Source organism: Stigmatopora argus, chromosome 16, assembly GCF_051989625.1.
Source record: "Stigmatopora argus isolate UIUO_Sarg chromosome 16, RoL_Sarg_1.0, whole genome shotgun sequence".
Taxonomy (NCBI): Eukaryota; Metazoa; Chordata; class Actinopteri; order Syngnathiformes; family Syngnathidae; genus Stigmatopora; species Stigmatopora argus.
This window is the reverse complement of record NC_135402.1, coordinates 5095660-5108172: the sequence shown is the minus strand read 5'-3', so window position 1 is coordinate 5108172 and position 12513 is coordinate 5095660. Positions and strand designations below refer to the sequence as shown.

Genomic DNA, 12513 nt, shown 5'->3' with positions numbered 1-12513 from the left:
ATTTACTCCTTTGACTCACATTTTACAAGGAAATGGTTTTATTTGCGTGTTACTATTGCATGGCTTTCCTCACTTCTTGCCACAAGTTAGCTGGGATAGACTACAGCTCACCCCTAAACAGAACCATTTTAATTAAACCTGCCATGTAATGAATGTTGTGCCCCGTATATTGATCAATTGACCATTGCTGGTTGTACTAGGAATAATTAATGATGAGTTTGTTAGAGTGCGTAAGAAGTTTGGCATTCTCCGGTCCTATTGTGTTGTCAAAAGACAAATGAAGTGCAGTCGCTGGACTCTTACATCACTTCAGTAATTGGCTCGGGATTCTATATATAAGCATCTGAAGCGGGCTGCAGAAAGTGGACTGGTGACAAAGAGCTTAAAACACAGTGCATCATTTGTTTTTGGAATGAATGACAAAAGCATTTCATGATAAAAATGATCAAACTAAACTTCCTCAATCATTGAATTTCTTGTTCAAACATTTCTCCTCTTCACTTTAAAATTGTTGCAGGGGCCATTTTTGCACCCCGGGTGGCTTGTTTTGGGGAGATTATTTGGAGTAGGGCATTGATCATATTGCCATTGACTACTCTAGACGTCCAATAGTTTTGATTTGTTCATTTGCTGCCACTCCAAGTTCAAATTAATTGGAGGGCTACTAAGGAAAACTCATTTTAATTCAATGCAGAAAGATAAATAGAGCCACATGATTGAAAGAGTTAAAAACAGCAGTTTTTTAATGCCATCTGATCTTTTATTTACCCTCTTTTTCTTGATTTAAAACCAAAATTGAAAGCATTTCACATTTGTCTCCTATATATAGTTATTCAATTTTCACATTCATAAATGGAAAACTGGTGGAAAATACAAACTATCCTCTCAGACATGGTCATGTACTTTTGAGAATTGACCCCCATTTTTGTCTTTATTTAATTAACTAATTATACTATTGATCAACCTCAGATGTGTACCATCAACAGTAGTAGTAGTAGTCCGTTAATCTGTGGGCGGGACCTCGTTTGACCCCACCCCCGACGCCTCTAAACCACGCCCACCCCGCTGAATCCTAATGTCCGGTCGCATATGCCGCACTGCAATAGTATACTTGTTGCAGTGCAACTTTTGGTCGAACGGATGATCGGTCACTCGTCGGCCGTTCAGCGAGCACCGAAGCCGGGATGTCGTTTCTGGATCAACCGTGGTCTCCCACCAGCGTCCAGGTGACCGTGCTTCAAGCCCGCGGCCTCAGAGCGAAGGGCAAAGGCGGCACCAATGACGCCTACGCGCTCATGCAAGTGGGCAAAGATAAGTACCAGACGTCCGTGGTGGAGAAGAGCGTGGCCCCCGTCTGGAAGGAGGAGGCCGCCTTCGAGCTGCCCCAGCAGGGCGCCGCTGGGGGGAGAGGCACGCTGCACGTCCACGTCCTCCATCGAGCCCTGGTGGGTCTGGACAAGCTGCTGGGGCAGGCAGTCATCGATCTGCAGTTGCTCGCTCAGGATAAGAACCGCAGCAAAAGCGAGTAAGTCCATGACATACACAGGGAACATATAATATGATACTACAATGGGGTTTTCATGGAAAACTAATGATTTAAGGCAGTACTACTACTGCATGAAGAGAATAAGAAAGGGTCTAACATTTGTTTGAGGGATTTTAAAAAATAAAGGACGTGTTTAGGCGTCCAAGTTGACTTTTTAGTTTACATAAAACTAGTTATACTTTCAGGTTTTGTTATAGTATTTTTTATTGAAATCATTTGATCCATTCTCACTGTAATGTTTAAAACTGTCATTAAATGAAATGCATTTTTTAATGTTCAAGTTTAATTCATACAATCATGAAAACTTTGATCTGGACAGAACTGTATATTATAAATGCAATATGAATAATATAAAGTCAAGCAAGAGCCTACCAATATTTGGAAAGTCAGAGCTACTAGTTTAACCCTTTTTAACCGGTTAGGATTTTTAAAAAAACTCTAAATTACAAAAATAAATGAAATAAAAATCCCTTTGCTCGCCCACAATACAATTCTCAAGTTAATTTATTCTTGTTAATTTGATTGCATTTGATGCTCATTGCACATTGATTGCATCTGATCTTTTAAGTGCCATTGATGGCGCTAGATGTCCACTTCATTTTGACTGGGAGGGTTGGCAGCAGTCATTCGTCCCTCTCCCTATTCAAAATGGTTTTAATATCTAGTGACTTTAATGGGAGCCAAGACTTAAGTAGCCACCTACACATTTTCCTCAAATTAATTGCATCCTTATTCAGTTAGTGAATTTCTACATTAATTAAAAAAAATGCAACAATTCATATCTATCAATCACTGGCAGTGTTTTCATTTTCAAATGATACTTTCTTACGTCATTCCTATAAAATGACAATGTCCAATCACTGGTGAGCTATTTTTAGAACATAATCCTGCAATCTGCAGGTAATGTAACCAAATTTGGACCAAATCAGAGGTTGAGGGTTCAAATCCAGGCTTCTATTCTTGTATGGAACTTTTCCATGTAGCCCATGTATCATGAGTCATTCAAGGAGTCCACTATTACACTATCAAGAGATTGATCTAATTGTTTCTGTCATGTGTTGTAAATTAATCATTTAGTCACGTGAATACTTCATACTATGAGTGTGCGCCCTGGAAAGCGTTGTGTTGTGCTGTGCTAAGCTGCTCGTAAGTAGTTTACTCTTCCGCCATGTGACCCACTGCATACCAGCTTCCCTCCTTATTTCTAATCAGCATGTATGTTTACATCACCACCCTTTTCTATGATCGTTATCATTCCCGTTCATTCTTATTGTGGAATATAAATGCATTTTTTGTGGGCAAACTTCTCACAAGTGTAGAGAATGCACTTTGCTTGTGAGGTTTCATCTGTCGGTGGCCTTACATTCCTGGCTGCTTTATCAGTGAAAAATAAACACTGAATTGCCCACGGGGTCATTTTCTTTTCTTTTTTTTTGACAAAAAAGCTTTTAAAGCTTGTGTAAAAATCCAACACTATTTAAATGAAGCATAATTTAATAATACTCAGAAAAGGCACGTTGCATTCTGCTCAGTTTGCTTGATCCGTGAAGCAAAACAACTCAAAGCTGGCCTTTGACTGGTAAGCAATTGCATGGACTGTGCCAACTATCGGTTTTATTACCACTTGAGTATGCCTTTGTGTGGATTGGCAGGCGTACAACGCTCGTTTGCAAAAAAACTATTACCTAGTTTTGCCCTCACTAGATCTTAACTCGTGTATATACACCCAATCAACTTTGACTGGGAGGGCTGGCAGCGATCGTTCCATCATTTAAAGAATGCTGATTTAGTTTTTAAGAGCTACATTGTACGACATTTCTAATCGTCAAAAGCCCTGTGTATCATATTTGGTACATTCATTTTGAGCAATGTGATTCTTTTTCCCTGATTAAAAACGGATGTATCATATAAATATGATACATGTGGTGGTTTTTTGTAACGTGATTATTTCTTGTAGAGATGTATGCACTCTTCACACCGTATTTGCCGCACTATAAGCTGCAAATTACAGCCGGCAGTGGGCCTTATATGAATCAATATTGATTAATCATTGTCTGAAATTTACACACAGCTCCTCCATCTATAGTTGACGTTTAACACAGCTGCTAACCACTATTGCGATTACTACAGCTCCATCTAGTGGATGTATAACACAACCCCCTACTACTACTGCCTTTTATCATCTGGTGCACCTTAGATAAAAAAAAACAAATGTTAAGATTAGCCATTTAATGAATGAATGAACTCTGGTGCGCCTTATAGTGCAGAAAATACAGTACTTTCTTAGGATATTTATCAATTTTTAAGCGCTTCATAGTCCAGTGCGATTTATATGAATAAATACTGTTTTCTTGACAATTTTTGTGGGTGAGGTTAATATTTAAAATGCTACAATATTTTTTTTAGTGGGTACTTGATGTAATGGTCTAAAAATGCAAAGCATCCTGCTGCTTATCAACACTTGCGGGTTGTTTAGGGTGTGTTCCAAAAGAGAAGACATCAGTCATCCCAGGCTTTGAGAAGCTCAAAGTTCTTTACAGCTCCACCTTGTCTCTGATGTCCAAATCCTGTACAGGGCACCCTGATGGTCTTCCTTGATAATCCGTCCACTTGTGCTGCATGGACACTTATCAATGCTGAGCCGGCTCTTCTCTCGGCTGTGCGCCGTGATAAAAGAGCTTGCTCTCTACCAGAGCAACCAGTGTCTTATCTTGAGAACACGCTGCACTGGGAAGGATGTGTGTGTATGTGTGTGTGCGCACAAATAGGAAAATGCTTGTTGACAAGGTCGAGTCATGAGCCGGCCCTCCACTTGGCGCACAAGTGTCAGATTAGTCAGTTTAAAGCCATTATCGTCACTCAAGCATGAAGTGAAGACCTTCCTGATATTTCTGTAACTTCCCTTGTGTTGCAATTGGGAGTCGCTTACTTCTCTTTTATTTCATTTTTTTTTAACTTGGCTTTGTTGCGCTTTTTCGAATGATCTATAAAGTGATCTTTGCGTTACTCTGCTGAACTATTATTGCTTGTTAGTAAAAGGGAGTTTATCACTGGTAGACCTCCAATCCATTTGAAGGGGGAGGGTGGCAGCGAAAGAGAAAGTAGCACATTTTATTGCTATATGTCAGTAAATATTTTTTGACACGTGGCTAAGCCTGTCACAATGGCATTTTTTTCCCGGAACGTAGCGTATTTTCCGGACTATAAGGCGCCTTTTTGGGGCTGTGGTGCGATTTATACTCCAAATTATTGTATAATTTCCTCTTTTTTTGTTGGTTTCTCATGTTGCGTCTCTTTCAACTGATACATTCAGTGCATTGTGCATGTTGCACGTTAATGTGCTATTTTCCTCAGCACCTTTTAGATAGCAATAGCATTCTAGCTGTTATGGATCTTTATAAATTCATGACATGGCTCCCACTGTGGGGTTAATATGATTGGGACACATCTGTTAGTTTTTAAGAATACTTTATTACGGTCCACATTAGGCAATCCAGTGGCTTGTTGCAGTGAAATACCAGAGAGACCCCTGCATGGCCATACGCGCACACACAAAAGTGCCTTCCTCATTTCCCCAGGAATCCAGATTTCAGTTGGAGTTGTTTTTTCAGTGCTGACCTCAGATTTATGCGTGATAAGCACATTTTACGCTGACTCGGAGGTATTTTCTGACTGTTTTTTCCTTGAGACCCTTCATAACCAGCATTGTCTTACTGGTGTTTTGTCATGTCAGACTTATTATTATTCCTGTTATAGGAGGAAGAAAAGCACTTATTTTTAACTTGGTTGGCACACGGAAAAGTTTCATCAATTCATATTCTCAGTAAAAGCATTCATGCATGGACGTGAATCCAAATTACTTCTCCTTTTTTCCTTTTGGAAACTTTCCTATGAAATCACTTTCCATTTGCTAGGCGAGTAATCATTTCCATGAATAACATGTATAAACAAGAGTCCTATTTATATGCCCCCCTAGCAACTCACTATTACAGTTAAGTTGTAACTTTTCAATCCATTCTAGTTTTTTTTAATATTTACGATTTTTTAAAACTTGTGCAATGCATGTTATTTGCATTATTCACTCTTCTTTTTGAGTGTAATCTTAATTTCAAAGCTGTTGTTCTTGATGTTATAATTAAAATTGAAACATCAATTTGTCACAATGAACACAAATCTAAATCCAGAAGTGAAAGTGAAAAAAAGTTTACCTTTTGATCCATCATTGTCTTAAAGAGGTTCATCAAAGACCTTCAAGCTTTTATGACATCATTTAGTATCGTGTCATTTGCTACTAAAGCCGTGTCGTATTTAAGAGTGTGACATCACTGCCTGCTGAATTCGAGTAGTTGTCCTATTGATGACTTCTATTGCATGAGATATATATATAGATGTTTTTTTTTTTTAACCTGTCAGCTATTTTATTTTAAGCGTCTGTCCCACACAGGTGGTTCAAGTTACTGGACAAGAACGGCAAGGCGGACAAAGACCGAGGTGAGGTCCTGGTGGACATCCAGTTTATGAAAAATAACATGACGGCCAGCATGTTCGACCTCTCTGCCGTGGGCAAATCTCGATCCCGCCTGGGCAAGCTCAAGGACAAAGTTCGGGGCAAGAAAAAAGAACCGGATGCGGCGTCTCCGTCCATCACGCAGGTTCTCACAGAGAGTGAGGAAGAAGATGAGGTGGATGAAGGCAAGGCGCCGATGAGCAAAGAGAAGAAGCGGCTTAAAATCAAGTCTATATTTTCTCACAAGTCCAACCTGCAGAGGAACTTGTCACAATCCATGACAGTCTTACCTGACAAGAACTCCGCTCTCAGTGGCAGCTTGTCGTCTGGACTTAATGTAGATACCTCTGAAGGTCAGTGGGCATGTTTAAATTCATATTTGGGCTTTGTTTTACATTCAAATTGAGGAGTAGGTTTGTTTTTTTCTCACTCAATGGCTGCCATTGATGGTGAAAAAATTAAAACGTATATTCATCGTAGATCAAGGGTGTCAGACTCGGGTTGGTTCGCGGGCCGATTTAACGTCAACTCGATTTCATGTGGGCCAGACCATTTTAGATATAATAAGATTTTTTTTAATAAATGGATTAAATGGACTGGATTAAAAGCCCTGAATATTCAGTTTTTTATAGATCTAAAACAATGTTTATTTTAGCTTTTTTTTTTAAATGTATTTTTAGATTTTACAAAAGGATTTTTGAACTAAAAACACAGAAAAAATGATTAAAAAATTACAATTATTGATGTTAAAGGGTGAAAATCAGGAAATGTAATATACATCGATACTCTTCATTTTAATTTGATCCTAAAACAGAAATTCACCACTCATGATTTACTTTCTCGGGCCCCTGGGCCGCCAGTTTGACACCAGTGTCGTAGATAAATTAGAAATTGGAGTGTGATTAGGCCATTCTTTGCCTCATGTTAAGAAGAAGAAGAAAAAGCAGCGTGCCAAATTTGATTTGACTCCGGGGTAGAGGGTGGCATTCCATTGTGACTTAAATCTGGAAACAATGAAACAGGAAAGGGGGGTTCCTAGCGGAATAAAATGAAGAGACTGGCTCACATTGGGTTCTCACTTTTTGGGGAATAGCTTGTGAATGAGCTTAATTAAAACTTTCTGTGATCTACCTTGGTTAAAGCAAGCCCCTGCCTTTAAAAATCGAATAGGACATGACTGAATGACGGTCTGAAATTGACATCAAAGTGGACTTTTTTTTTTTGATGTTTCTCTAGGTAAGAAGAAGTTCAGATTCCTGAAACACAAACACTCTGACAGTTCAGACCCCAAAGGGTCATCTCAGAAGCACGCCGCCCTGGAGAAAAGCAACCTGTGCATCAACGGGAGTCACGTTTACTGCGAGGAGCCTCCGCTTCGCGTGTCTCGGGTGGGCTCCAACTTCAGTCTGGCCAGCTCGGGACTCGGATCTATGGAGGATGTGCCCGAAAACTCCCCGCCGCCGGTTGACTTGCTCCCCGTCATAAGGCAGTACACCCCGTGGGAGGAGGAGGAGGAGGAGGAGGAAGAGCAGGAGAAAACCGAGTTTGACGGGTTAACCGATATACAAGAGAGGACGGAGGAACACACGTTGAAGCGGTTGGAAGAAGAGCAGGAAAGGGAGGAGAGCCAAGAAGATGCGAGAAAGCAAGAACAGGAAGGAGTTGAAAAGCAGGAGGAGGAGGAGGAAGATGAGATGTTGAGAAAGCAAGAGCTTCAAAGGTTAGAAGAGGAAAGGATGAGGCTGGATGAAGAGAAGGAACGAGAAGATGAGCTGACGAGGCAAAAAGAGAGGGAACATAACGAAGAAGTGGAGAGGTTGAGAAACCTTGAACTAGAACGGTTAGAAGCAGAAAAGTGGAGAAAAGAGGAAGAAAAGAGAAGGGATGAAGAGAGAGCAAGACAGGAGGAAGAGGAGCAGGAACGATTGGCAATGGAAAAGAAACTGGAGGAAGAGAAGAGGAGGGAGGAAGAGAGAGCAAGACAGGAGGAAGAGGAGCAGGAACGATTGGCTGTGGAAAAGAGACTGCAGGAAGAGAAGAGAAGGGATGAAGAGAGAGCAAGAATGGAGGAGGAGGAGGAGGAGCAGAAACGATTGGCACTGGAGGATGAGAAGAGAAGGGCTGAAGAGAGAGCAAGACAGGAAGAAGAGGAGCAGGAGCGAAAGAGAGAAGAGCAGGAACGATTAGCATTGGAAAAGAGATTGGAGGAAGAGGAGAGGAAAAGAGAAGAAGCGGAGCAGACGAGAAGACTGGCACTGGAAAGATTGGAAGCCAAGAAGGTGAGGCTGGCGGAAGAAGAGAAGAGAAGGCAAGACGAGGAGGAACAATTAGCGCTGGTGAAGAGACAGGAGGAGGAAGAAGAGAAGAAAAGAGAAGAAGCAGAGCGATTGAGAAGACATGAAGTGGAAAGATTGGAGGTAGAGAAGAAGCGGCAGGAGAAAGAGGAAGAGAGACGGAGGGCCGAGGAGAAGCAACGATTGGCAGAAGAGCAGCAGCGGATCCAACAACTTGAACTTGAAAGATTGAAGAAGGAAAAGATGAGGCTGGAGGAAGAGAAGAGAAGAGTCGAAGAGCAGGCGAGAAAGAAGGAAGAGGAGCGAGTGAGAAGACGAGAAGAGCAGAAACTCTTTGAGGAGGAACAGCGGCGACTTGAAGAAGAAGAAAGGAGGAGGAACGAGGAAAAGGAGGAAGAAGAGCGAGAACGGATGGCCGAGGAGGAGAGGAAAAGGGAGGAAGAGAAGAGGAGAAAAGAGGAAGAGGAGCGACTGAGAAAAGAAGAGCAGGAAATGAAACGGCAAGAAGCACAAGTAGCAGAAGAGAAGAGGAAGATGGAGGAGAAAGCTCAAGAAGCAAAGATGAATGAAGAAAAGAAGGAATCGGAAACGAGAGAGCATGTGGAAAAGGAAGAAGACAGAAGGATTGATGATGATGATGATGATGTGAGGAAAGAAGTGCCAAAGAAGTTGAAGGATGAGGACAAGATGGATGAAGCATGTGAGGAGAAAAGCAACCAAAAGGCCAAAACTGTTCTTCAGGATACACAAATGGATTCCTCCAATCCCTTTGACGAAGGCTTGACCAATAATCCTTTTGACGACGATCTTCCCAACCCATTTTTCAGGTCCAAAAACAGAACTTCGGATCAAACCTTCCCGAAAAGGTCAGTTCTTCACTTAAATTGGATCATGTGTCGCGTATTAGAACGTTAGTAAAGGTTTGATGTTTATGTCGGGTAGTGTAATTGTTTAATCTGGAAAAAAGCGCCTTTAATCTAGTTGATGTATCTCAGAGAGAGGAACATGATGAGGAAGTAGTAGTGAGTGGCAGATGCAAAAAAAGATAGACAAGGTCAGTGTCAGTGAGATGTGCAAAGAGTGTCGGTGACTTCCTCGTTTGGTTTATGTCCTGAGTTGCCGTGACAACGGGCTCCCAGGATGTAAACGAAGCTTGGTGACTTCGTGAAAATTGCATAGCCAGGATGACATGTTCCTCTGTTAGCCTGATCTTATTCCTTATTTACGCCATGCCTTATTCATGTGTACATTTACATGTAACAAGTATACAAAATAAACATTGGTAGAAATACACAGATCAGTAGAAGTGATAATAACATGCATAGAAAATTCAATTGAATAATACAAGTAAACATTGGAAAGTCCTTAATGAGAAAAATAGAAGACAAGACAGTTTTTTTTTACATTGACATTAAAAAAAAGCTTTTGGGGGATTTGAACAAAATGAATAAGGACTTTTTCATTTGAATTCCTCCATTTATCTGCAATTTTATTTGTTGGTCTTGCCAATTTATTTGCAGTTGCGCATCATCTGAAGCGTCATTGGGAAGCAACAATACTGCCACTGATAAAAAGAACACTCCGCTCAATCAACGTGAGAAGCGAGCAGCTCCTCAACCTCCGGGAAAGACTCGATCCAACATCCCTGCTGACCCAACAGTGCCTTCAAAGCCTAGTATGGAGCCTCTCAAAGACATACAGTCGAAAAACGCTTCCCCGGCGACCTCTCCTGAGCAAAAAGCTTTCCCCCCCAAACCCGCTAAACGTCTTGCTCCATCCATACCTAGTGCTGACTCCAAGCCCCTCCCAGCCACACACACTTTAAATCCATTCGACGATGACGATGACGGTGGGAATGAGCGTGCCACACAAGATCCCGGTTTTGTGTCACGGGCTCCACCTGTTTCACAAATTCCCAATCTGAACGCCGCCTCGCAGAGCAAAGTCAAGTCGATGAAAGTGGCCCGTGCACCGGTCCCCCCTGCAAAAAGCGCCGTCGTCGCGTCAAGACCGCCGACCCTACAAAGCGGTGGCGTTGAAATTCAGGCATCTGTGGCTGGTAAGGTTTTGGAAAGCCAGGAAAATCTATCAAAGGAGTCCAAGCCGAAGACGCTGCAAAATGGGCAAGGTGCAGGTGAAAAAAAGGACCCGCCTCCAGCACCTGCCCGCAGGTGAGCTGATGCTTTTCAAAGTCAAAGTCTGGAGTATGTGTTTTGGTATTCGGTAAACGAGGGAAATTAATTTGGATAATATCGATTGACAACAAATCTTAATCCATGCCTGTTAAAATGCATTTTTGGCTCATACTGAATTTTCACTTTAAAGCTAAATATCTTATTGATTGTGTTTTTTTTATGGTCAGGCAGGGTCCTCATCTTTTTTTCTATTTGTCTTGTATAGTCTTAACATTTTTTTTTTTGCAATTTGGGGTCCTGAACAAGGAAGAACCATTTAAAATGATTTTTGTCATCTTATTTTTTTACAATGTATTTAGGGAAATTAATTTGGATAATATCGATTGACAACAAATCTTAACCGTGCCTGTAGAAATGCATTTTTGGCTCATCCTGAATTTTCACTTTAAAGCTAAATATCTTATTGATTTTGTGTTTTTTTTATGGTCAGGCAAGGTCCTCATCTTTTTCTATTTGTCTTGTATAGTCTTTTAACATTTTTATTTTTTTGCAATTTGGGGTCCTGAACAAGGAGTAACCATTTAAAATGATTTTTTGTCATCTTATTTTTTAGAATGTATTTATATTTACCTTTTTATCTGGCAATGAGTAGCCATGCTACCATTTTGGCTGATATGCATGATATGGTATTATCACACCAGTTTTCTTTTATCATTTTCATCACGATTTGTTTAAATAATTCATATTTCTGTATTGCTGACTGAAGACTTCAGCCTGTGAAACCGCTCAGCCAGGAGCCGTATCCTCCCACAGAGACCCAAGATGAAAAAGGGATATCACCTCTTGGTAACTCTGAGAAGACGGTGCGTCACATTTTTAATCCCGAAATGGATATAGCATATATGCCATTTTAATTTTTTTGTTAATTTTCAAGGTAAGATTTACTCACTTATATTATGTCCCATTTGTAGGTGAGTGTCAACAAAGAGAAGGGGCCGTACTCTATGCTCACCCGGGAGGAACTCATCTCTCTGGCGAAAAAGCAGGAGAAGCAGCTGCAAAACAAGGACAAAAGGATAGCAGAGCTAGAGCAATACATCGACAACTTACTCTTGCGTGTTATGGAGGAGCAACCAAGCATCCTCATGTCTATGAAAAAACTCGTCTAGCTGGCCTTTTCCTTTTTGTTTTCCTCCACACGCAAAGATAATCATACATTTTCTTAATGTTCAAGACATTCCTCTTTATATTTCCAACATAACTGCTCCATTTGGTCTGTCTTTTTAGGATTTGAGCTATGCATTTGTTACATTTACACATCTTGCACTGATGGAATGTTTACATAATGATGAAAAAGCACTTTACTCAGCTTACATTAGATTTTCTACAGTGATTGCAATTTACTGATGCAAAACTACTAAATCTCAAATGCCAAATTTTGTTTTTCACTTCTTCCTCTTTGCATTTGCATACATTTCTTAAAGTGTAAAATACCCCTTTGTGTGTATTCTTTGAATTTGTCACGTGTCCAGTAACAGGATGAATGTTTAAAAAAAAATAAAGTCTATTTTCAGCACCTTGCGGTATTCTTTGTATACAACAGACACAAATGTTTCACCATCATGATACTGATAATTAAGTACTAGAGCTTTAGCTTCCTTATAATATTCTGTAAATACTTTAAATAGTATATCTTTAAACTCTGAACCACCAAAAAAAATCAATATAAAATTGTTTCATTAAAGGCAAGTGATGTTTCTTTATAGCAAATGTGCACATTATCATTATTTCAATAGTGATATTGCGCAACACCACCCCCATTCGGTCGAGTTATAACATGGGTGACAACTAGCCCTGTTTTCCCTAATGATTTTTCTCCCCAAAATCCACAAAAAAATACATGAAATAATATTACAGCAATGTATTTAATATGAAGAAATATGATATCATTTTTAAATACGACTTTATTTTCGTACTCATCAGGAACTATTTATTCCGTATATTGTTTCCCCCCGGAAGTATTATAACTAC

At 40.3% G+C, this 12513-nt stretch overlaps 1 protein-coding gene across 1 annotated transcript; it reads left to right on the top strand.

Moving 5' to 3' along the window:
* Positions 1–1044: 1044 nt before the first annotated feature.
* On the top strand, positions 1045–12058 carry LOC144090783 (uncharacterized). The gene is made up of 6 exons (XM_077622578.1): positions 1045–1525; positions 5991–6406; positions 7290–9213; positions 9868–10518; positions 11249–11345; positions 11454–12058. The coding sequence occupies exons 1-6, from the start codon at positions 1185–1187 to the stop codon at positions 11649–11651; spliced, it is 3627 nt and encodes a 1208-aa protein (XP_077478704.1). The 5' UTR covers positions 1045–1184; the 3' UTR covers positions 11652–12058.
* Positions 12059–12513: the final 455 nt, after the last annotated feature.

Bases quoted from the DNA above. Each gene is read 5' to 3' on its own strand.
- LOC144090783 (XM_077622578.1), top strand. From the start codon at position 1,185: ATGTCGTTTCTGGATCAACCGTGGTCTCCCACCAGCGTCCAGGTGACC. The intron at 1,526-5,990 runs GTAAGTCCATGA...TGTCCCACACAG, and splicing joins AAGAACCGCAGCAAAAGCGA to GTGGTTCAAGTTACTGGACA. The intron at 9,214-9,867 runs GTCAGTTCTTCA...ATTTATTTGCAG, and splicing joins GATCAAACCTTCCCGAAAAG to TTGCGCATCATCTGAAGCGT.